This window comes from Parasteatoda tepidariorum, chromosome 9 (genome assembly GCF_982258835.1).
Source record: "Parasteatoda tepidariorum strain Cologne lab strain chromosome 9, Ptep-v5.0, whole genome shotgun sequence".
Lineage (NCBI taxonomy): Eukaryota > Metazoa > Arthropoda > Arachnida > Araneae > Theridiidae > Parasteatoda > Parasteatoda tepidariorum.
This window is the reverse complement of record NC_141763.1, coordinates 30,823,500-30,850,758: the sequence shown is the minus strand read 5'-3', so window position 1 is coordinate 30,850,758 and position 27,259 is coordinate 30,823,500. Positions and strand designations below refer to the sequence as shown.

Sequence of the window (27,259 nt, the reverse complement as noted above, 5' to 3'; positions counted from 1 at the left end):
CGGACTCATTGAAACATTTCCTTTGCTGCTATCGTTGAAGTATCTTTACCTTCCGAAAACGCTTCGTATTTAAATTTAAGCCATGCTTTCAAAGAGAGCTATTTTATGTTTTAAAAAATTACGATTTCCATGAAGGCAATAAAATATTTATGTTCAGTGTTTTGATTTAGAAGAGATTCTAAAATTTTATAAAGATGCTAATCGTAAACAATACTTAAAAATTCAATGACATACTGTACGATTTGGAAAAGTGAGGCTTAAAATAGTCCAAGTAATAGAGCTCAAAAAATGGTTTTAACCAGGAAAAAAATGTCGAGAGTTTTTAATTTTAATATATTTAAGTTCTTGAGGGTGCTGAACACGAATCCGCATTTTGCCACCAAACATTTTTTTACGGAATTTTATTTTTTTAAACATGAAAAATCTAGTTTTGCATATTATTTTTTATAGTTTAGATAAGAAATTTCTGATGGCATATTTGAAAACTTGAGAAAATTTCCCACCAATGTACAGAGTGATAAATCAAAGAATTAAAAGTAAAGGAATAATGACTATAGCATTGAAATGATTGCTTACAACCACTGTAAATTTTGCGTCGATAAAAAAACCTCACCCTAAAAGTTAAGATTGCGATCTTTTAATCTCTGCTAATAAAATAGTTTTTGCACGTTTAGTTTTTTAAACTATGGCAAACAAGGCTATTTGCATAGATAAAGTAATTTAAAAAAACTGATTGCATGATTCAATCCTTGGGTGTAAATTGATTTGAATATTCTATTCTATTAAAATACAACAAACTTAAAGTTCATCATTTTTGCATATCAATTCGTGACACTTCCAATTATCTATGAAATACAAAAATATTAAAGAAAGTTTTTATTTCCTATATGGTGCTTATAAATTCAAGTCTACAAGTTTTGTTTTTAAAATGATCTTGTATAGATATTCACTGCAGCATGAAGCATTGCATTTGTCCAAGAACTGGCAAATCTTGTCTTTGAACAGTTATGTCTTTGTTTGACTTCATGAACTGTAAAAATCTGGCATTCGAAAAAAGTACTACCCAGGAAAAAACTGCTAAAAATCCTCCTTATAGTAAGTGAGAATAAGTTGAGTGAGTTGGCGAGTCGAGTTTTGAGAGAAAGGATAAACAGAAGGCGAAACTTAAAAACTGCTGTCCAGGCAAACAAAGAATTGTTTTTGTGTATTTTTCACACTGAATCGTAACTGAGTTGATAAAATAGTTCAGAAAAAAAAGTTTAAATAAGTAAAAGTAAATAATGGTACTTTTTATACACAAAATTCCTTGATATGTTCGGACTATTGGTCCCATTACCTCATGTTAGTTTCGTTCAGTTCAATGTGACTAAATGCATAGGAAAAAGTGTATCATTTGTCCTGGGAGTGATGACAGATGAGTAAATAGGTACTGTTTGTTAAACCACTTTATGTTCGTAAAATCATTGTAACTTTTGAATTACTGGTTTTATATGATATTATTTGATTCAGCGTAAAAGAAAAATACGTTGGAACAATGATTTTTTTTGTCTAATTAGCAATATCTAAATTTCTCCCCCTATTCACCCTTTTTACTAGAAACCGATGCACGTGGTTCTGAAATTTTTTAACACTTACTATGAGGAAGATATTTTACAATTTGTGACTGGTTAGACAATTTTTTTTCCGGATGTCCGGGTTTTCATGCTTTTGAGCTATCTTTATTGTACTTTCTCACCAATAGGAAAAAAACCAGTTCATGAAATTCGTAAATTGCTGACCCATGTTAAGACCAGCTCCTATGTTTGAATCTGGAAAATAAAATTAAATACATTAGGTTTGGGAAAAACGTACAATTTAAAATCTTATGTGACGCCTATAATTACAAGCTTAAAATCTCAAGTCTCTGAACCTACTATTTGTAAAGGATATAAGGGACGACATTTATTAATACAACACCGTTAAAAGGATAGAAAATTATGAAACATCAATTAAGAAATGGCCATGCGTATAAAATTGCAATAAATATAAATCAGATAAACAAAAATCAATAAACATAAAAGACCTAGAAAAACTCCAAAATTAATATTAAACATTCAATGATGGCTCAAGATGTCAAGTGAAAGTACTGAATTAAAATCTCGAGATCTAATTACAAATAGTATTGAATAAATAAAAATCTTACAAATTACAAGTAAAATTTTTTAAACTATATTACTATTGTGGTGCGGATGTGCTGGGTATTGTAAAAATATTGATATAACAATTAATGGGAAAATAAAGCCGATCAAAAATGTATAGTGTTTACGGTACGCATTGTGTCGCAATATGCAACCCAGTAAAATTTAACAAAAAGCACAAAATCGAAAAGAAAAACAGGGATGAAAAAAAAGTTATTTACCTGAAGCAGAGATGAATTTACACAATAAAAAAATCTTCTAATACCTGGAGTTACCTTCTAGTAAATCTAGATGGACAAATCACTCAACACAGTGACTTTAAACCAAAAAGTTCTTTATTTATGAGGGTCCATAGAAAATTGTAAAAACAGTTTCAGACGCATCGTTATCGTGGATTATTGGGAGAAGTGGCTCAGGGAAAGTTAGCCGACATCAACGAAGTCACATTGTCGATCAGTATCTATTAATCTTTTAAAAGTCGTCTCGTCCATCATTTTGGCTTCAGATAACTGGACTATCACAGAAGCTAGGGCATCTTCGAAATCAAAACGACGGTTGAAGTACATCTCGGAATTCTCTCAGCTTACATGCAAAACAATGCTGTTTGAAAAATCGAAGATAACCATTCAAAATATTTCAGGTATGAAGTTTCATGTGAATGCCTATTGACTTAAAGTTTCTGATAAAATCAGAGAAAATTTTAAATTGCCCCAAAAATTCATAGCATCAATGAGTGAAGCCATAATGGGGACCCCATCACATAGTAATCTGCTGACAGCAACAAAGGCATGAGCATGAGTCATTGGGGCTTCATCCCAGATAATCAATTTGGTTTTAAGCAACCTTTCTGCCTCTTTACTCTTAGGTTTTACGTTGGAAGTAGCATTTAAAATGATAGGAATTTTAAAGACAGAATGTGCGGTTCTGCCACCACTCAAAAGAGTTGCAGCAATGCCTGTTGAAGCAACGGGTGTTGCCATGTCCCCTTTCCCTCGAATAGTATGCAAAAGAGTAGTGTAAAGAAACGTTTTGCCAGTTCCTGTAGATCCATCTAGAAAAAAACGCTTAGAGGAATCTTCATCATTACTGTAAGCAGCTGATAAGACTGTCTCAGAACTTCTCTCTGCTCGGTGTTAATTTTTTTAAACATATTTCTGCATTTTCTTGTTCTTGTAACGCATCATAGGATGATGGGCCAAACAGTGATAGTGAAACTGCAGGAAGTTTCACATTGTCCAAATTTAAATTGTATGATTGCAGCAATTTATCAATCTCTGATAAAGCATATTGTATGCCAGTACTCCCAGCATATATATGAAGAAAATCTTCAGAAAGAGCATCCTTGTGTGTTTCCCAAAGTTGAGGAATATCTTCAACTTCCCCGAATGCACATATTATGGCAAACAACATCCGCAACTGATTAGAAGATTGTGCTTCTGCAACCTCGCTTAATGTCTGGTTCCAATGTTCATCTCCTTCCAGAAGTCTTATCCTCCTACATGCTTCTTGAAAAGAAGTACACAGCATTCCGTCCGCAGTAAGGGTATCTTCAAAACCAACGATTCCTTTGCATCTGAGTAACAACATTCTTGAATAGAATCTTTCACTGTCCTGAACACTAACTACAGGCATTCTTCCAATCACCTGCTGTGATCCTCGCTGGCGCCTCTTCCATTTTATGATGGGGAAGTAGTGGGGGAGTAAATGTAGCTGTGAGCTGCATTATCCGTTTTATTTAATTAAAAAAAGCTGTCAAGGTTGTACACTTGATAACAGCTTGTTCAGCTGCTTGAGCTTCTTGCCCACTCATGAACACTATTTGCTGCTGGAGTGGTAAGTGAACTGCCAGACGCATGACTGTATGAGATCTCTCAGACATATTAAATTCACTTAAACGCCAAATTGCTTCAGGGGCACTTACATATCTACCATCTAAAAATGTTGTTATTTCATCATGGTCAAGTCTTCCGCTTTCAGTTGTGAGCCTGATAGAAGCAGCGTCATGACCTTTGTAGACATATTTGTAGAGGTACTTAACGCTTTTGACAGAAGCACATACTTCTACATTAATGTGTGCATTGAATTTCTTAGAAAGTCAGGGATTGTATGGGACAACCCATCTGTTGTCTATTTCATATTTTCCCACTTTGACAGGCTCTTTTTTGTCTACGCTGATATACAGGGTACCCGTTAACATTTTCTTCAGTACATTCATTGAATTTCTTAGGAAATTGCATTGAACACACCCCATCTCTCATGCACGGGGAATTAGGATTCAAAGGGCCACACGGCCCATGGATCATGCATTTTGTTAGCGTTGTTCAGTATTAGGATTTGGCAATTCAGCGCAAACAAATTTGTCAATATCATCTTTCGTGCGGATTTTCGATCTATCATCTAATGTCAACAATATATGAGCATGTGGTAAGCCCCGTTTCTGGAACTCTATCACATATATATAAGCTACAACAACACCAAACAGGTTTCGCTTTAAAATTTCATCTAAAAGTTCAGATAACTTCATTTTAAACACACGGACAACAACATCTGGTCTATCTTCTGACCTTTCCCCTACAGCATCACTTATTTCTGACCACTTGGGATTGCACGAAAATGTGAGAAATAGGCCAGGTCTACCAAACTTTCTCACAATTGACATGGCATCTTGGTAGTTTTGCTGCATTTGCCGAGGCTACCTTGAAATGAAGAAGAGAGAATAATCAATTTTCCAATTTGCTTTTGCTCATTTCTGGCCTAAGCTTGTAATGCATCCAGAAGGCCTTGTTACAATTCAATTCTCAAATTTTTTGGTTCTGCCTCAGATAATTAAGGCGAGAGCCTTCTGTTTTAACGTGAACATCTACAATGTATTGATGAAACAATTTTCCACTTGCATGCAACACGCTGAATCCATCACGCACAGCAAGGCGATATGCGTAGAACTGAAGCTAAGTCACTCGCGTTCTTCTAGACGTCTGCCTCTCTTCCACATGCTCTAAACTGCTGTTCCATCCGAATTCCCCTCTCGGAAATAGCAAAGGATGCACCATGGGATCAGCACACTGGTTAATAGGGGATATATTTTTGCAGCTACTTCCAGTTGGATAGATAATTATGTCCCGGTTTGCAGGGGGTTCCCCATCATCCCCAACAAAAAGAGCAGCAACCTCAGTTGTGGTTGTAGGTTTGTTATATCTCCACAGATCCAGGTTGCCATCCTCCATAAAAACCATCTTTACGGAACTGTTAGATTATTTTGAACAATTTGATGCATCTTGGTGAAAAAATCTGCAAAGGGATTTACTTGACGCAACATATCATCCAACTTTTTCATAACAATTTCTAAACACCCTTCATTTGTTCCCATTCTTCTCTCTGTAGCCTCGATCGAGTATATATATATATATAACTGTCCGTATCCAGAATTGTTTTCCCTGCCAGCATAAAGTGGCGACACCATATGGTAGATTTGGTCATGGATTCGAAAACAGTATGGCCCAGTTCCTGGAAGGGCCTTTATTTGGGCTCCCATAGAAGCAAGAGCAGTATTGTATTCCCTTATGTGAAATCGATAATTTTTTGAGTCTGATGAATTGCCGGTCAGATCTTGAAGTAGAACAGGAAGAGTGCCAAGATCTGGCAACTGTACTTTACCACCATGGCAACATTTCACATAACGTTTGCTAGAGTTTTCCTCCTTCTTCCAATACCGTGCAGAACAATATTGGCAAGTTTCAGTCATCGACTCGCAATCATGCTCCGTTAGTAACGCTATATCGCAAATGCCGATACCACGATCACGTGCTGCACGTGTCCGCCTCTATGCGATTGGCACGGCGATAGCTGGCTTCCTCGGGAGTTTCACTCTCTCTAAGAATTCTTCGACTATTGTTATTGCAATAATACTTCACAGCTCTTCTTAAATCCATCCTTAATTCTTAATCAGAAACACATCGTTAAAAGGCAGAATGCTTTGGTGTTTTCAAAACGTAAACAAAACAAAGCAAACGTTACCACCGGCGGAAAAGAAATACAGCCAAAATTTGGGAGCCACGTAAGAGAATTATATATATTAGATTTAATTTCTACTGCTTCTTCTCTGTTATGCCTGATTCGAAATTGAATTAATATAATCTTTGTGCTACGAGTATGTTTCATTTACAAACTAATTGTATTTTAAAAATTACCACCATTTTCGGTGTTGAGATAAATCAAAATTTTTTACTGGGGTTGACAAAATTTATATTCAACTCGAATTTTTTAAAGCAGAACCCGAAAGCCATATTTACGAAATGTTTTTATCTCAATAAATTGTTGATGTATTTATATGAGGAAGGATAAAAAGGGCGTGAGAGAAAGGTGTTCATCAAAGTAGTAGATCTGAAAATTTAAACTTGCTACCATTTTAGTTTTTGTTATTTTTGCACATTTTGTTTTGGATTTGTTGACTAGGATTCTAAAAATACACTAGTGCATTAAGGGCAGACTTTAAAGAACATCGTATTTGTTCTTATGACAAAATGATAAAGCTGGTTCATTACTTAGTTACTTTTACTCTCGGTCTTCTTTTTTTAAAAAATAACAATTACGGAGTATTTTCTAGTTTGAAATGCAGAATATATTTATTTCAATGTCACTGCTTATAATATTATAATGAGCATTAATTATATCAATATTATTTTTTTTTCACTATACGAAGCAAATTTTTTTGTATGCTTACCCATGTTACCTTTATTTGCCCTTTCATCATAATCTGGTTCTGGTTTGTCATAATATGGACCTTCAACATCACTTGTATCATAGTCTGCACCTACCTCTGAAAAAGAAACACGGTCATGTTTTTTTAAAGAGAATGATTTTAAAAAAATGACAAATACCAATCTTTGAGAAATTCAAAATGGGATTAAATTAAAATAATTTTTTTTGTTTATTACTACTAATAATAATAATTGAACTAACCTAATTCTTCACCAACGTTACAAGTTAAGGTATTTATTCAATTTAATATATATACAATTTAAAATTTGTAGAAAGAAGTTACGGCTTATTCCATTTTTCTTTTTAATAAATATAATAATAACAATTCAAGTTTATGAAAAATATATAGGAAATGGACATACTAATGATATTAAGGTATGAAAAGGAATTAAAGTTCAGATTGGGCACATATTTGTTGAGCAACTCCATCTATACTTTGACGAAGACCGTGCTATTTAAAAATAAGTTTAAATCAGCGCAATTGTTAGCTGATTTATTGTTGTAGGAATGTATAATATGGTGCCATATATGTATAATATTTTAATATGGTGTCAATCGGGATTTATAAGCAATTCGCAAAATAATAAGGTAAATGTTGAAAACACTGCAAATTTTAATGTATCATAATTAGGTGTGTGCTTATTTTGTAGTAAAATTATCGTGCAATTTTAATTACAAACACATTCAAAGTATAAAAGAAATATTTTTCAAGTAAAACATACAAGGAATAAGTTTAAATGTTTCAAAAAAAAATTCTGGTTTGAAATATAAACTTTTGCATTTAATGTGCTGCACTTAAATAACAAATTAAATTGGGAAAGGATAATAAGAATTTAATTGTGTGAATGAGTGGGATAGGTTTTCTTTTAATAAGGATTAAAGAGTAAATTAAGAAGTTTAAGCTTAGAATATGTTGGATATAAGCTAATTTGCAAACTTTCAAGTTCCACTTTCAATTATTAACTTGCAGACTTTCATTTATAAACTTTTATATTGTTGGATATAAGCTGTTAAGTGCAGCACTTAAACAACAAATTTAGGGGAGTAATTAGAATAGGTTTTCTATTAATTAGGGTTAGAGAGTATTTTGAGAAGTTTAAGCTTAGAAATATGTTAGCTATAAACTATCTTGCAGAATTTCAAGCTCAAATAGCTGATATATATGTGTGTCTATAGGTATTTAGCATAGTTTTATCTTTAGAATGTTTAATATTTTTGATCAGTGAAGATAAATAAAACAAACGATATGTCTTCCTGGTTTGCATCTCTAAACTTGCCTCCAGACTTGAAAGAGTTATCCGATCTTAACGCACGGTATGAGGTTTACGTTAAAATTCGTTTAAAAAGTAGTGACAAAACTATATCGTTTTCACTCTTTTTATCAAAGAAATATCCTATAACCACAAATATTAATGATTCCGAAGATTATAGAGTAATTTAGAAAGTTTAAGCTTAGAATATGTTGGATATAAGCTAACTTGCAGACTTTCAATTGCAAACTTTAACATTGTTGGATATAAGCAGCACTTTAACAACAAATTTAGGGGAGTTGGAATAGGTTTTCTAGCAATGAGGGTTATTAAATTATTTCTTTACCACTCTTTTTATCAAAGAAATATCCTATAACCACAAATATTAACCCCTTGGGCTCGGGTGATTCCTAAAAGCATTCGTAAAAAATCAGAATGTAAATAAATAAAAAACGGTAGCTTAAATGTATGCGTTGCTAATTTGACAGACTTACTTTGCTTTTACTTTAATTATTGTTAGTTTAATCATATATATATAATCAATGTTAGTTCAAAGTATAACTAAATAATTTTATTTTGAACTAAAGTAATGGTGTATTAAATAAATCAAACAATTATAACCCCGCCCACAAATAAACTGCTAAAGAACTACTTTTGTTACCAGTTTTATCTTTTTACCCTGATTGATACGGTTTTATGTTGGCACGTATATTCGGAGCGAAAGGGTTAATGATTCCAAAGATAAATGTTCAATGCTATTGTTCATGCCATCAGACATAAAAAGTATAAATAATTAAACTATCTGCCGTATAAATAATTAAATATTTTTAAAAGTGCAGAATCAAGTTTGCTTCAGATTTGATAAATTGTTGCGTTAATTTTTAATTGATTACAACCGCATTATATTTTTTTAGAAAATTGTTTCATAAGTTTCCAGCATGCAATGTGTTGAAGGGCCGTCCATAAATTATATCACAGGATTATTTTTAAAAAAAATTCATCCCCCTCCTCCATTTTATTACCACGTTTCACACTTCAACGCACTTCCTTAATGCCACTCTATATTATATGAACAAGTAGTTCAGAAACGAAACACTTAAATATCATATTTTATTTTTAAGCTTTATGTATTTTTATGACATTTCTAAAAAGCATAACAATAATAATAATTAGATTTTTTCTTGTCATATTGAAATTTATGAAACAAACAATGCAAAAATATTTATACTGCTGATTTTAAATATTTTTATTTTATCTGAAATGAGAGATGTATTCTTAATCACATATTCACAAATCCAACCCATTCCAAGCGTGACATCATTTATTAACGCGGCCCCTATTATAAATTATCCCATTAATAAGGTGGCATTAGTTGATTTTGTCAGTTATATTTAACCCTTTCGCGTCGACTGTCACAATTACGTGCCAGCATAAAACCGTATCAATCTTGGTAGAAAGATAAAACTGGTAACCAAAGTAGTTCTTTAGCAGTTTATTTGAGGGCGGGGTTATAATTGTTTGGTTTATTTAATTCACCATTACTTTAGTTCAAAATAAAATTATTTAGTTATACTTTGAACTAACATTGATTATATATATGATTAAACTAACAATAATTAAAGTAAAAGCAAAGTAAGTCTGTCAAATTAGCAACGTCTACATTTAAGCTACCGTTTTATTTATTTACATACTGATTTTGATTTTGTACGAATGCTTTTATGAATCACCCGTCCCCAAGGGGTTAAGGTAAAAAGAAAAGCAAATAATTAACTCCATTTTTTTAAAAAATTGGTAAATGAAAAAATTTAGTGATAATTGTTACTTACCAGTAAGAAAAGGAAACATAAAAACAAACGAAATATAAACAATTAAGAATAGATTGAAATTCATGTTGAAGAATGTACACGTGTACGTTTTTCTATCTTGAAAAAAGGAGTAGTATATACATATGACATAAGTAAAGAGTGATAGAGTAAAAAAAAAGAGAAAAGAAATGCTACGCGTAATAAGTATAATCACATATTATCACTATTTCACAAACTCAACCCATTCCAAGCGTGACATCATTTATTATCGCGGCCCCTAATATAAATTTTCCCATTAATAAGGTGGCGTGAATTGGTTTTGTCAGTTATATTTAAGGTAAAAAGAAAAGCAAATAATTAACTCCATTTTTTAAAAAAAAATTGGTCAATGAAAAAATTTAGTGATAATTATTACTTACCAGTGAGAAAAGGAAACATAAAAACAAACGAAATATAAACAATTAAGAGTAGAATGAAATTCATGTTGAAGAATGTACACGTGTACGTTTTTCTATCTTGAAAAAAGGAGTAGTATACACATATGACATAAGTAAATAGTAAAGAGTGATAGAGTAAAAAGAAAGAGAAAAGAAATGCTACGCGTAATAAGTATAGCGTCACGGTCTTTTTTTTTTTTTACAATTTATCCTTCTAAAGAAATAAGGTATAGCTTATCATGATCTTAAAGTTATTTCCAGATCACGTTTGGTTTTTTTTCCTTCAAAAAATTTTAGTAAAGGATGTTAAAAAAATTATTTTAAAAACATTTTTAGAGTTTTTAGAATCTATTACTAATCCGGGTAAAAATAAAACAGGGAGTAATAATATCTCCCATTTATCTGTTATTGAGAAGACATAAATTATACAAGGCTACCTGTATAATTAAAAATTTATTCAATACTATATTTTCTGATGTTTGAATCTGTATTATGTTAGAATTCTGTAGTAATGTTGTATTTTATTTTACTTTATTCATTAAACATTTACTCTGTAAAATGTTTTGGAACTTGTATAAATAGAATTTTTTTTTCGATTTCTTCCAACTTATGTTGTGCTAAGTTGAACCATATTAAAGTGCAAATTAATCTTAATATATAAAAACTATGAAATTGCCATGAAACACGGTTCTATTTAACACCCTATGATGGTTGCAGCTTATTTGAACAATAATATGGTTTAGGTGCCAATAAGGTTGAACGTATATGCAAAACTTATAGTGTAACTGAAATGTAAACAGAATTAAATTTAACACGTTACAGAATATTTAAGCAATAACATGGTTAAGGTGCCGATAAGATTGAACTTGATTAAGCAAAAACTATAGTGGAACTTAAATGGAAACATGGCTCAATTTTTCAAGTTATTGTGGTTACAGCATATTTGTACAATATTATAGTTTCAGGAGCTGATACGGTTCAATTGTTTTTTCTGAAAGTGATGAACATTAATAATCAGCTCATAATCGTGCCAGTAAAAAAGAAAGAAATATAATGCTTGTAAAATTAATAAATTATTCCTTTTCTTTATCTTCATAAAACAATCGGTAACGATAACACAATGAAATAAGTAAGAATAAAAAATTAAATAGTTGAAACAAATAACTTACTTAACTAAATTACCAGTAGATACAAACAGTTTTTGGATCATTTATCCTTTTGAACTGCTTATTCAGCTATATTTATTTTCTCATCTGTTATAAATCTAATTACTTGATGGGGGAAATATCGGCAATCATTTCTGTGTTAATTGAAGAAGAAATTATTTAATTATTAGCTTTAACAGGATTATCTATGAGAGAAAATACAGAAGTTGTGTACTTTATCTACTATTTTTTTAAAGGTTTTACTTCATCGTTAATTGCATATTGTATGAAATAAATACGATTAATTGATATCTAAACATAGAAAAAAGAACATTTTTTAATAAAATTATTTTTACTTTTAATCCTTTTGTTAAACAAGATTAATTTTTCTGAAAACTAAAACATAAACTTTTTTCTGACGTTTAAGAAAAGCGATATTTTTTTTAATTAACATACATTTTAATTATTTTTAGTTATTTAAAGTTTTATTTTTCTAAAGGGTTGTATTTAATTATCTCAAAAAAAAACTTTATATTTATTTTTTCAGAAATAAATATCAAGTAATTGCAAAAGAAGTGTGCTCGATTTAAGCAGATTTTTATTAAAAAATATTTATTTATCAATAATGTATTTTTTATCTATTTACTATTAATGTCTTTCAATTTAGAACTACTCATGGATTCATTGATTAAAAACTTTATTTGTTTCACAAATAATACGAATTGGAACAGTTGACATATTACCAGCGCTCAAAAATAGGCGCTCATTTTCAAGACTTGCCAGTATTTATTTAACTACTTATTATGTTACGAATTATGTATTAATTCCCGGTACTTAAGTTGCCTCGCAATTTGCTTTCAATTATAGAGCGAATAGACATTAATTAAAAAATTAATATTATTTTGACGTATATGACATATTAACTCGTTTTATTTCAGCTTTGAACTGACAGAAAAAGCAGCTTTACAAAAAAAGTATTGTGATATATGTATCCGAAAAATAAGATATTTTCTACCACTTTATTTCATTTTTTTTACCAATCAACTCTAGGGTGCCTAAATCATACATGAATTATGGGGGGTGAGGATCTTTTGATTCTCCTAGAGAAATGATGATTTTGAAACAGTAGTCATATCACAAGATTTGTTTTTAAAAATAGTAACTGTCCTATAAATAGGACACTGGGCGCTACCCGGGATTAAATTATTATCTGATCAGCCTCTAGATGCTTCATTATTATATCTATTTCTTTTTTACACTTATTCCTCTCTGAGTCATGATTGAATTCTCCCAATTTGGAGCAGCCTCTAGATGCTTCATTATTATATCTATTTCTTTTTCACATGTATCCCTCTCTGAATCATGATTGAATTCTCCCGATTTGCAGCAGCCTCTAGATGCTTCATTATTATATTTATTTCTTTTTCAGACTTATTCCTCTCTGAATCAGGATTGAATTTTCCCAATTTCGAGGCAATGTATCGATCAAACGCCTCATGTCCATGTGGCAGAGAATGTTTATTGTGTGCAGATGAGCTAATATTATTAAGAGTTTTGCAAGCTGTCATTAAAAGCTTCTCATCTGCACGTCTCACTTTTTGCTTTTTATTACTTTTTCTAAATGCTTGTAATGGGCTAAATTTTTTCTTTATTTAGCCGATCTGAGAATGATGCGTTGAAAAGTCAGTTCCAGTCCCATAAACTACATTAGTGTCAGGAAATGGGTTTGGAGTAGTGGATGCAGAGATTGCCAGTTGCCAATTTTTTGACGGCAGAAATAGTCATAGTTGAAGGAGGATCATCCGTATTATGATTTGGTGAAGGATGTGTATTAGAAATCTCTGAATATTGGCGATCTGAAAAAAATGACAATGAGTGCTCTTCTTGTACCATGCCCACTTCTTTCATAAGCTCACTGATGTTACCGTTCAAATCGTTTATTGCAGAAGTGACTTCATGCATTTTTTGCCTATAAACACAACAAAATGTTTACTTAATAATTACGTTAAGGACAGATAATGTATAACAGATCTTGAACACAAAAAATTATATAATAAAAAAAATCGAAATTCTTTTTGTTCAATTCATTAACTAATCATTAGTCAGTGGAATGAAAAATTTTATTTCTAAATTTTTATTAACTGCAAGAAATGTAAAAAAAATTAACTAATATTCTTTCATTTGTCATTAATTTGTTTTATTCGAAATAAAAAAAATCATGATATTTTTTGAAGTGACGAGAAATAATTTTAAATTTAATTTATAACTGTATGAAAATCATTGTTATGCACAAAAGTTAAAGCTGATTGCAGGCTCAACAAACCAGATACGGATTATTAAAATACAGAGCAAATATAAATTCTTAAAGAATGTTATTTAAGATCAGTCTACTATTCACAATATGCATAGACTACATACCATTCTATCATCTCAAGTAGTTTTGCTAATAAAACACTCTCCTTTTGAAATTCTAAACTTTTAAAATATATGCTCGGCAATGTATAACCCTCACAGCCACTCTTCAATTTGCCCAATTTTTGTAGATTTGCTTTGTAGATTGTCCTTACAGACCTGAATTTCTTCGTTAACGTGTCTAAAATGACACAGAAAAGATACAGTTAAAAACGAAAAATAATGAATCAAATAATTGTATTGAAGCTATTAAAAATCAAACCATATACTCAGAAAAATTATTAAACTATTAACATTACATGTCTATGAATATATCATAAGCAATTGTTTTTACTAAATAAATTTCTTACAAAAGAAATAGAAAACATTTTCCTTATTTACTTATATATTTTTTTTTAAATTATCAAACATGTTTATATAATCAGCAAAATATTTTTATCCAATCTGTAGCACGTGCTACAGAAGGTGGTACCACTTTCATAAATCTAAATGCGATCAAGTAGAGTCGTTAATATTATAAAAATTATGCTTATCAAAATTTATGGCAAAATTTGATTTTGAATATACAACAAATTTAAATTAGATTAGCAATTTATATAATAGTGTTTAAATGAAAAATTAAGTAAAACTTTAATTAAATCATATAAGCAACCAAATAGATAAAAAAAAATTGTATTATATTCTTAATTTAGGCAACAAATGTTTGTAAAAATATATCCCTCCAGATAAAACAGCAGTCAAATTTCTTTGCAGCACTAGACGTATGTTGCACCTACCTTATTTGTTTTGGGTGTTAGATGTCAAAAGAGGGAGAAATCATTTCTTTTAACATCCATCAATGAGAATAGAAAAGAAAGAAAAAAAAGTTTTCTCTTTTACCAGATCTGTATTTTATTCGATAATTTTCTTTAAAAATGGTAATAAAATGAATGTGGCGCTGGTAATTTATTATATTTATTAAAATCTGAAATAATAAAAAATGACCTGCATATGGTGTGATATCTACAGCACCCGATTATGTGTTAATGTTTCTGTTACCGGAATCAATAGAAATAAAAAAGGTTTTTATCCATTTTTTATTTCTTTTGACGGAGCAAATAAATTCAGCTATTTTTATTAGTTTGTTTATTTTATTATTTATTTATTCAAGTGAAAAAAAGAAACAGTTGAGTTTACTGTTTTATTTATTGGCGACATTATCGCTTGAGCTGACGAAATTGATAAGTGCTTAAAAATTATCTAAAAGAAGTAAAATAAAAACAAAGGTTTACATTTTACATGTAAGAAAGTTTCTTGATAATTATTTTGTAAGAAAGCTTCTGGTTAGAAGAAACTATTACCTATATTAAACTGGCTTTGAAATTTATTAGTTCTTAAAAAATATCTAATAATATGAGCCACAATTTAAAAAACCTTAAACTCAAAACAATTCCTTAATTTTTTAATTATACATACAAATTTGATAAAAAAATGATCTTAATTATAAAACGAACAGACAGCTGCACTATTTAAAGAATAAACTAAATTTTTGGTTTTAAAAAATCATCAATTTGGCGATAGCTTTTATCCTCTTGCTAATCATTAAAAATAATGAATATTTCTCGATATTTGCATTTCTTTGTGAGTAACATTTGGAGTATGAAAATAAGATACTAAAATATAAAAATATTCTTTTGAGTTTTATTTTCAAGCATTGAAAACAATTTCATCACAAACTCTATTCTTTTTCTCAAAATTATAACCTATTAACATTTTGCATCATTTTTATAATTAGCGCTGAGAGCTCTGGTAAAAAATGGAAAACTATAACCTATCAGTTTTCAATAACTGTTACAGTCTGACAATAGTTGCAAAAAAAGCATATTATTTGTCATCATTATTCCAAGAAATGACTAAATCTTCGTAGAACAAATTTTGGAACAGAAAATTTTGCCATTTTGTGATAATTTCGAACTATTTTGCTTTAATATAAATCTTAATTACAGCATTAACTTATATTTCTTTAAAAAATAAAATTTCCAGTAAACTATAAATGCATTAAAAATCTAAGATAAAGTGTTAACTGCACTTACCTCCATTAAAATAGCATGCATGTTGAGGGAACATCAATTGCATTTTATTTGAAATTTCATCGTATGATACCCTCTTCAAAGTTCGAATCTTGTAAAATGGTGATTTAATATTCCATAAATGATCTTTCAATTTTATTTCATTTATAAAAAAATCTGTCATATCATTATTCCATTCGAATTCTCTGTTAGTCGCCATATTTTGTTTACAAATGAAAATGAAATGAAACGTCATAAGCTGCAGTGGTTCAAGTGAGAAATTGCCTGAACAGTTGCTGATATTTCGGGCAACCGTGATTTCTATATCACATGAGGAGATTTCGAGCAATTTTTGGAGTAATTGCCTTTAGAGTTGCGGATAGAGTGGAGGTTACACTTACGGTTGCTCTTATTTTCTCTTGTGTGATAGGCGCATAAGACTTCTTACAATCAAAGTAACATAGTAGGCGAATGTTTCATTAGCTAATTGGAGTAGTGTTAGTTTTTTCAAAATAGGAATGATTTATGTAACAAATGTATAGTGGTAATTTCGGTAAATATATTTTTTCTTATAGGAAGTATAAAATAAAATGTTCTTACTAACAGTTTCTCATATTTTGTGATGGATAGGTAGCAACATGAAATCAACAGTGTGATAAAGGGAGAATAAATTCTCTTTTGAATATTTATGAAAGAGCATAGTTCTGAAGTTCTTCGCCAAACTTTTAGGGAATGAAACTGGTTTCAAATTATAGAACTACGGAGAGAATTATCTTACTTAATCAAAGCTCAACAAAAAACCTTTTTAAATCGTAATATTTATCTGTACTGATCACTTTCATTTCGGCGACAAACACTTTGACAGATCGTTTCATCAAAAGATCATTTCACTGTTTAGGCCGTTTTGTCTACAGGGTTGTTTTGAGGACGTGTGTAATTATGCGATACAGATAATATACGAGCTGTTTTTAGGGGAGAATTGTTCCATTTGCCTTCTTTTATGCATTTCATTTATTTTAACAAAGTGTCGGAATTTTTCAGTTTCAACCAAAAGCAAAATTCGCACACTATGCTATCAGAAAAGTAGCCTTTTTTTTTAAATTTGAAACCTACAATTACACCATCTACTCCATTTGCTGTACATCACGTTGCCAAAAGAGAAGGTGATATAGAACATCACTGTGTTGTGGCTTATACTCCAGATGCCTGACGAAGTCAGGCAAGGTGCAAAAGATCGTTGACCCTAAGAAAATCGAGGACCAGAAGGGATGATGAGTATATGTTCTCTCTGGAAAGTCCCAAACAGTCCAGAATGTGTTCGGGAGAAGCCCGCTCAGTTTGACTTTTGGAGCAGACCTCGTTGTATTTTATACGGATTTTATACCTGACTGTTGTATTTTATACGTGTGGCTGGGTGGCGCAGTTGGTTTGTCGTCGGCCTTCTGAGCCCAAGTCTGCGAGTTCGATCCCCGGCCCAGACACCGGATTTTCGGGATGCAGAAAATCCTCAGCGGCCATGTCGTATGATTATGCGGCATGTAAAAGATCCCTGGAGTGCCTTATTGGCTCTTGGCATTTCCGGCAAAATTAAATTCCAAGTGCACTTTAGCATCCAAATAGAGTCTCGGTGCTGCCATCTAGTGTGGCAGAAACTAGACGTCCAAATTAACATGACCAACGGTATCTCACCCATTGTGGTGGTCCTGAAAGAGTGGATACCACCTCTGGAGAACGCACTAGGTCTGCTCATCGGCAAGACCGATTGTGCAGTTCATTGGAAATATGTATTTTATACGTACTTATTTATAAGATTGTATGTTAACTTTTAATTTTGAAAAAAATATAATAGTAGGTTCACCTTGTGAAGGTAATAGCTACTGTGTAAGTTTCTTGATATAGATAAAGAATAAAGCGAGAAAAGAATAAGGAAGGGAAAAAAAGAAATGAATTAATGAAAAAGCGAATCTGCGTCACAAAGAGTTAAATACTAAAGAATCTTGAAAAAATTTTTAGAACTAAAAATTGTGATTGTGTTTCGACTTGTTAAATAAGTGGTTTGGGAGCGCAATGAGAAGACCGGTTCATATGCTATTACGAACTGCTAATTTTAAATTAAATTTAAATTGTAATAATGCATGTCTCAGGAATGCTCCAGTATTGTTTTCGGATTATCTCTGATGAAGATTACCAGACCGCTTTTAGTTACTTAATTAATCTTATTCTGAATTAAAGTTAATCTCGAATACGCATTTCCTGTTGTTCATTTTCTTAAATACGCAGAGCTGTGCCTGCTTCCTTGAATACGCATTTCCATCTGAGTCCATTTTCTTAAACACGCAAACAAGAGTTCATTGACGATATTTTATCAAATATTATGTGTCAGCCATGGTGGCTCAGGGGATGGAGTGTTCGCCTTCGAAAGAGGTAAACCGGGTTCTAATCACAGTAAAGGCTGGTCGATTCGAATTCTGCACCCAGCTCGCACTGACCACAGTGCTGACGCAAAATGTCCTTAGTAGTAGACGGATCATGAGTTACAGTTCCTTTGCCGTTAGGCTAACCGTGGGAGGTTTTCGTTGTTTTCCTCTCCATGTAACGCAAATGCGGCTTAGTTCCAGCAGAAAGTCCACAACGAAGCCAAATTTCTCCCAATACTGGATCCTGGGGTTCCCTTTTCTTCTGGATCGAGTTCAAAACTGCAAGGTTACGGAGTTGAACATTAGTAATCGTAAACCCCAAAAATTGGTCGGCAGTTTAACTACGGTTATAAAATAAAATTAAATATTATGTGTATCACATAGAAATACGTTTTCGATAACGCATAATGTGTAGATCCAGAGATGCCAAATTGCTACATTTGTAAAAAGTTATTTCCAACTGCAACGAAATTAATTTTTTTTACTAGTATTTTTCATTATAAGTAATTTTTACGCACCACTACATATCAAAAATTCAAAACATCGTATGAAATTCAACTTTATTTTTGTTATCTCGTAATGCCAAAAAGTGTTTTACAACTGCATGTAGTATTTAGGCCCCCGTGTCTTCGAGGGTCTATTGAACGTTATGCATAAAGAAAGAAATATCATTCATACATAAATTAAATTTATTAACTAAAAACAAGAACACAAACATCTGATCTGACGGCCGAGAATGAAAAGGTAAAGCTGAAAAAATGAAAAACCAAATTACAACTACAGTTGACAACCGAACGTTGCCAACGGTGTTATATAAACTTAAAGCTTTAAATAAAGTTAGGTGAGGCTAGATCTATAGTTAACCATAGTACTCCCCCTCCAGTGAGGTCCACGAACGTTACCAAAAATAAACTGCGCAAATGTCTATTGCGGGTAACGAACAGGTACTTGAACTTTTCTTCCTCTCATTGTAGTTTTAGTTAAAGATCGAGGAGAGTTTTCAAATTTAACCTTATGCTGTTTCGGTTTGGAAGGTGTAAGATTCGTTGATTGTTGTGAAGATTCCATTCTGTTCTTTAGAATCGATTTATATGGAGGATTTGTGGGGAGATTTTCAACTCTTGGATGCACATTGGACGTATTGTCTGTGAAACATGGTTTAAGTCTATCAATGGTTATTGTTGATTCTTTATTTCCGATTTTTAAGGTGAACACTTTGTCGTTGCGTTTCACAACTTTATGTGGGCCGTGATACGGTGGTTCGAGGCGTGCACGTTTTCAAGTCTTGATGCATAAAAATATTGTGCTGTCCGTGCCGTGGTACTTGAGTAGGAAGCAACGTCGACATGAACTCACGAAGTCTTTGTAGAAAAACCGGGACATTGCGGGATTCTTTGCCAGTACTAAAAGGTCGGAAAATATCTCCAGGCAATCGAAGTGTTGTGCCATAGAGCATCTCTGCACTTGAAAAGGTGAGGTCTTCTTTAATAGAAGTTCTCATTCCTAAAAACTGCTATTAAAGAAGCAGTCCTAAAAACTGCTTCCGCGACAGGGATCTGATGATACGCTCGAACAAAATCTAACTTTGAATAAATTTTTGAGTCATTTAGGCTATAAGCGAAATCATGAATGTGTGGGAGAGGGTATCTGTCTGGTATTGTAATAGAATTTAACCGTCTGTAATCACCGCATATTCTCCAAGTGCCGTTTGACTTCGGCACCATATGAATAGGATTTGCACATGGGCTACTTGAAGGCCTGCATAAGCCCGTTTTTAACATATAATCAAATTATTTTTTAGCGGCTGCAAGTTTATACGGTGGCAAACGTCTAGCCTTTGCAAACACCGGAGGACCTGTAGTTTGAATATGATGCTAAACATCATGAGTTGAAGTGTTGAAAGCTAAGTTACTCGTACATATGCGAGGGTACTGCAATAATAATTTTCGATAAACAGCATCTTCTGCAATAGTTGTTAAACCCAAAGAGAAAGTAGGAAATGTTTCCCCTTTAATACCAGTGTAAGTTAAGGAATAAATTTTTTTTTAAATCAACCAGCAATTTAAAATGGGTAAGAAAATCCGCTCCTAAAATTGGTTGAGTAACGTCAGCGACAAGAAATTTCCATTGAAATCGCCTGGAAATTCCAAAATCTAAAGTACATGTTGTCTGACCGTAAACTGCAATTTTTGAACCATTAGCAGCATAAATATCAAAAGATTTATTAGAAATCAATTTTTCCTGCAAATGTGTTTTTGGAATAACTGAAACAGAAGCCCCGGTGTCTATAAGAAACTGGCGGTTGGTGAGCCTGTCGTATACAAATTAAGCAACTTTGACTGGGACCGATAACTGCCGTCGCATGAACAGAGGGTCCAATTAGTTTTCCGAATTTTGAGCGTAATTGCAAGAAGGAATGCATTTGTTAGCTTTAGTACCGAATTTATAGTGATACCAGCATATAGGTCTCGCCACAGTGCGCTGCGTCGACCTTGAACGAGAACCTTGTCTACGAGTGCTAAATTAATTTTTATTCCGATAATGTTGTCTAGACAAACATGTAACGGTCTCGGAAAGTTTACGAATTTCACCCTTATGAAAAAATCGAGGTATAAATGAGGTATAAACGAGGTATATTTTAAAAGGTATAAAGGAGGTTGTTGTTTAAATACGTCGTAAAGGTTGAAAAGGGTGCAAATGAATACCTCAAAATCAACCTCAAATATACCTTAAATATACCTCCAGAGATATATATGTTTCAGCCTGAAGTATATTTTTTTACATTTGTGGAAGTATTTATTCAACAACCTAAGTTGTGTCATTTTACACTTCAGGTTATTATAAATCAACCTCAGGTGTATTTTGTTCGACTTCAGGTAATTATTTTTCAACCTCAGGTATCTAATTTTATGCTTGTAGAGTTAGATATTTTTCAACCTATGGTGTGTCATTTTACACTTCAGCTTATTATAAATCTACCTCAGGTGTATTTTGTTCGACTTCAGGTAATTGTTTTTCAACCTCAGGTATATAATTTTATGCTTGTAGAGGTATATATTTATCAACCTGCGGTGTGTCGTTTTACACTTCTGGTTGTTATAAATCAACCTCAAATGTATTTTGTTCTACCTCAGGTAATTATTCTTCAACTTCAGGTATATAATTTTATGCTGGTAGAGGTATATATTTTTCAACCTAAGGTGGGCCATTTTACACTTCTGGTTGTTATAAATCAACCTGAAGTGTATTTTCAACAATTGGAAAGGTTATTTTTAATTAGCGTCATGTGTTCCATGTTCTACCTTAAGTTATTATTTCGTAACCTCAAGTATATATTTTTGTATTTTTATAAGTATTAATTTATCAACCAAAGATGTTTTTTTAGCACTTACGAAGGTGAGGTGTTATACGGACCACCTAGTTTATTAATTTTTAGACTCACTATATAAAAAATAAAATATATATATATAAAGATATAATATATATTATATGAAGAATAATGTACATTAAATTTTTTTCACTAGCAGAGATCATTTATCAACCTGAAATTTTTAATATTAAACCTTCGGCAGTAATTGCTTCTTTTGTTAAGCTATAAAAGAAAGTTTCAAATGCATAATTCTTCTATAAGTTTAATAGATTGATTTAAATCATCTTAAAATAACACTTATCCAAATTCTACAGTTAGTAAAAATTATTTATGGGAACTCATACTCGTATATTTAGAAGATAGTTGTCTAAGGTGCTTGAATTTTTAAAGCTATAAAACTACAAATTTAAATAATTAGTCAGCTGAAATTCAAAATACTTTTATTTAAAACTAAAATTTCACTTTTTTTACAAACCAACAAAATTATTTTAAATACTGTTTCCGTCTACATGTTGAAACTTGTAATTATTGGAACCTAAAAGGAAAAAAAAATATAAATTAGTAAGAAAGTCATATTTACAATAATAGTGGCAGGTCTTAAAATATTAGAAAGTATTTTTTTTTATCATTTAAATTAACTGGATGAAATTAATTTTCCTTTTCAGATAAATATCTTCTGCCATTTCTATTCAATCCTCGTAGCTAAAAAGCATGACATGTATCACAGCCACAAAATAAAATACACTGAAGACAGTATTACCATTAACAACATTTACAGAAATTCAAATATACAGGGTGTTTATAAAGTCTCGGACCCATTTTGATGTTTAATAACTCATAAAATAATAATGATAGATTAAAATTAACAACATAATGGTTAGATAGACTCAAAAACTTTCATGAACCATGTCAATGAACTTCCACGTGTGCCCCCTTCGTCGCACGGAGAATATCAAGTCGATAGTCAATTTCACGCCAGGTAGCGACAAGCATGTCAGCATCCACAGAGGCTATTGCGGTTGTAATTCTGGCTTTTAGGCCATCAATGTTCGACACGATCCTCCTGTAAACATTGTCCTTTATAAATCCCCAAAGAAAAAAGTCAAGCGGCGTTATATCAGGTGATCTGGGTGGCCAAGGAATTGAATCTCCTCGCCCAATCCATCTTCCTGTAAAATGGTCATTCAAAGAACTACGAACGATGATACCCCAATGAGGTGGTGCACCATCTTGTTGCAAAAAGACATGTGGTTGAAGCTCTTCTAGTTGTGGAAATACGAAGTTTTCCAACATATCTAAGTATACGACTAATGAGATTGTCTTTTATGTCAAAAAGAAAGCTACCTCTTGTGAAATTGACTATCGACTTGATATTCTCCGTGCGACGAAGGGGTCACACGTGGAAGTTCATTGACAAGGGTCATGAAACTTTTTGAGTCTATCTAACCATTAATGTTGTTAATTTTAATCTATCTTTATTATTTTATGAGTTATTAAACATCAAAATGGGTCCGGGATTTTATAAACACCCTGTATAATTCCAATCTTATTATGCAATTTTAACACTTTTTATTTTTCTATACATCTGTAACATTATGGTTCTTGTAAGTTTAATAATTAGATTTCCTTCCCTTTCTTTCTTAAAAATCTTTAAACTCAATAAACCTAGTCTATACTTTTCAACTTTTTGTCAGACTTCATGAAACTAGCAGCTTTTTTTTAAATTTTTGACGCTGATTCTGAAAAGGACTTATGTTATTGTCAATCACATCAGAGTTTCTTAAAAAATAGTTACTTTAATATTTTTTAATCAATGTAATCAAGAATCTACAATCGTTTAATAAATTAAAATTTTAAAGTTATGTACCAATTTTTATTCTTTTTTTACACTCAATCGAATAGAACAAATTACAAGCTGATAAGGAGCATTTATTTTAAAGTTGCGAGTAATTTTATGTGAGGAAAATGTATAAGAGAGAATGATTTGAAATAATACTTTTAAAATAAGTTGAGTATAATATCTCCTATATAACTTATAATACCGAGCAGAATAAAACTAATAGTTAGTTGTTACAAACACTTGTTTAAATATAAATACACATCCAATAGGATGAAACTCAAAATAATGCATATTACTTTCAACAATAAATGTTTTTATTTGCAATTGATTTTATTCAATTCAGGATTAAAATTGCATACTATACTGACTTATTTCTAAAATATTTAAGATTTCCGACAAATATCCAAACGATAAGCATACAGCTATAGTAGAATTTCAAAGCAAAATTGCTATTTTAAAAATCTTTCAATTTTCAATGATTTATTTATGAGAGAAATTGTTAACATTTTTCTCAATTAATCAGCGTGCATACTGCTACGCTAAAACATATACATTTAAGCAAAATAAAAAGAATAGTTATATTTGACTGAACTACAAACAATAAAATATACTGTGCATAACCTGCTGTAACGATTCACCAGTAATGTTACCTAAAACAGTGACGAGAAATATTTCGGTTATTCTCTCTTATTGCTAAGCCTACAACGATAGCCTCTAAGAATAACTTCCAACTTAAATTATTTAAGATCAGGACGTGTCTTTAAAACAAAAATAATAAAATTTAAGTTTGAAAATCGAAGCATATTTGATTAAAAGTGATAAAACTAAATTAATAAATGTCAAGCACACTTACAGAATTTTGAATAGACTTTCGATTGTCAACACACACGCCATTTGCCGGCTCGCATGGAACTCTGGGAAGTGAGCTAGTTAATATGAAGTGTACTTTAAGCAACCTTAAAACAAGCTTAGGTATAAATAAAATGACTTCAACACCTCAATAAATACCTCACTCTCTTTAGTTGAAATAAGGTATATTTTTTTATACCTCATAAATACCTCAATATCGTTAGTAGAAAAAATGTGTATTTTTTATACCTCGTAATTACCTCACTCTCGTTAGTTGAAATAAGGTTGATTTTTTTATACCTCATAAATACCTCTTTTGTTACAAGTGTAAGAGAAACAACCTCGTATACCTTAAAAATCATCTTATCAGTCTGGATGATTTGAAGTGAATTTAAAACAACCTCAAAATAAGCTTAGGTATAAATAAAATGACTTCATATACCTCAATAAATACCTTTTTATCGTTAGTTGAAATAAGGTAAAAATTTTTATACCTCAAAAATACCTCTTTTGTTACTAGTGTAAGAAAATAAACCTGGTATACCTTAAAAATCTCCTTATCAGTCTGGTTGATTTGAAGTGAATTTTAAACAACCTCAAAACAAGCTGAAGTATATATAAATCAACCTCGTACACCTTAATTACAACCTTTACGAGGTATAATTTTTATTGCTGTTTTCTCTGCAACCTTAAATATACCTCAAAACAACCTTAATACCTCAAAAATACCTCAAATCAACCTTAAATATACCTTAAATTTTCATAAGGGCATCCTCCAATTTTTGAAAACGCGAATTGTCATCTGTCACATTTATAGAATTTACTGTCAATGAATTTTGAGTTACTTCCAAAATTTTATCGGCTTTTTCGGCTAGGAGAGATAAATTTTGCTCGCCTTTTTCCATGCAAACTGAGAGAATTTGTTGCACGGACACCGGTAAACGCTGAAGAAAAAGTGAACGTAAAATTTCTGAGCTTATAGAATTACCAGCGAGATCTTGCATGGAGCGTAATAAATGCGAAGGTCGTTTATCTCCCAATTCTAAGTCTTTAAGAAGCATTTTCAAACGAGCAGTTTCGGAATCTGCATAGTTTTCAATTATTCTATTTTTAATTGTTTCATATTTATTATCAGCAGGTGGCTGCCGAATAATATCCGAAATTAAGGTTAGAACGTCTCCATCTAGAGCAGACACAACGCAGTGATATTTTGTGTCGTTGGCGCTTATCCCAGATACGACAAACTGAGATTCCAATTGAATAAACCACACTTCTGAATTAGCGCGCCAAAACGGGGGTGCTTTAAAAGCGACGCGAGCAACATCTGCCACGCTTTCAGAAGCAGTAATTTCGTCAGGCATTTTGTTTATATGAGCGAGTCAGAGAGCAAAAAGTAAAAGGCATGCACAATAAATCACAAATTAAAATTTCTAAACGAAGTATATCAAACATAAGTTAATAAATGCATTTTGAGAAAGAATGCAAAATACAGTTGAAGAATACTTCATTTTAAGTTAAAATTATTGTAAGTGATAAAGTTGAAACTAATTAATTGTATTTCTTATACTCTAATTAAAAATTCATTGCTTTTTGCACATTGTAATTGAAATTTATAGTAAATTAAGATTAAAGTAACAAAGTTTACGAAATTGAAAAGTAGCTATTAAATGTCAAATATAATAACAGAATATTTTAAAAAGTTAAATTAACTTTATAGAATTATTAAAAAATTTACATTACTCTAAGCATTTATAAATTTAAATTTCATCTAATATTTGAAATAAATGACCATATTTACGTCTTAGAATAAGCTTACTAAACGCCAGTTGACACCACCATGAAAAAAACATTCTATTTGCAGACTGTACGTGTTCTATGTCCAATCGGGTCACCACTTTTAGGCCCCCGTGTCTTCGAGGGTCTATTGAACGTTATGCATAAAGAAAGAAATATCATTCATACATAAACTAAATTTATTAACTAAAAACAAAAACACAACCATCTGATCTGACGGCCGAGAATGAAAAGGTAAAGCTGAAAAAATGAAAAACCAAATTACAACTACAGTTGTCAACCGAACGTTGCCAACGGTGTTAAATAAACTTAAAGCTTTAAATAAAGTTAGGTGAGGCTAGATCTTTAGCTCACCATAGAGTATACTGCTTTACGAGTTCAGTATGATTTGAAACAGCGTGAAATTTCTTTCAGCTGTGTTTATTGGACTTTATTACAGTTGTTTATAACCTCAATTTTGATAAGAGTTTTTCTAGAACATTATTGTGTTAAATTTTCAAGTGTTAAAATGTACTGTTAAACTTCTAAAACAGTTATGTTGGCGTCTTATCTATGCTCCTCACATCGGTTGACGTTCTTGAGTCGTTTTTCAACTTAAAATGTTTTTTGACTTTAACAGAGAAAGTGAGCTTTTTATTTTAGATATTTATATATATTTTCATTACTTTATTGTAATTATATCAACAAATTTCATGATGAATTGATTAAGGGCTGATTATGGTCTCAGGAATCCAGATAATAAATTCACCTTTTTTTGCAAGTATGGCGTAATTATCCTTACTATACAAGTTTCATTTTTTTAAATTTTACCAGTTTGTAAAAAATTTAGCAGAAAGCGGATTTGTCTGCAACTCCGCATAAATGTATATATATTTATTTATGCAATCAATCAAAAAATTGTAAAGTGGTACCAAAACTATTTTGTATTCACATTTTAATCTATAACAACGGAATTAT

The 27,259-nt window shown here is 31.5% G+C and overlaps 1 protein-coding gene and 1 long non-coding RNA gene across 3 annotated transcripts; both read right to left on the bottom strand.

Annotated features, from left to right (window-relative positions):
• Nucleotides 1-861: 861 nt before the first annotated feature.
• LOC147803480 (uncharacterized) lies at nt 862-10,586 on the bottom strand. Of its 2 annotated transcripts, none has more exons than XR_015428858.1 (3): nt 10,410-10,586; nt 6,898-6,993; nt 862-1,808 (listed from the first exon to the last, which is right to left on the bottom strand). It is a non-coding gene; the product is annotated as an uncharacterized LOC147803480 (long non-coding RNA). The 2 variants fall into 2 exon arrangements; XR_015428859.1 differs by lacking the exon at nt 10,410-10,586 and adding an exon at nt 10,012-10,170.
• A 14,674-nt stretch (nt 10,587-25,260) lies between these two features.
• LOC147803479 (uncharacterized) lies at nt 25,261-25,869 on the bottom strand. Its single transcript, XM_087151338.1, has one exon. It carries the CDS (start codon nt 25,867-25,869, stop codon nt 25,261-25,263), a length of 609 nt encoding a protein of 202 aa, XP_087007464.1.
• Nucleotides 25,870-27,259: the final 1,390 nt, after the last annotated feature.

Bases quoted from the DNA above. Each gene is read 5' to 3' on its own strand.
- LOC147803479 (XM_087151338.1), bottom strand. From the start codon at position 25,869: ATGCCTGACGAAATTACTGCTTCTGAAAGCGTGGCAGATGTTGCTCGC.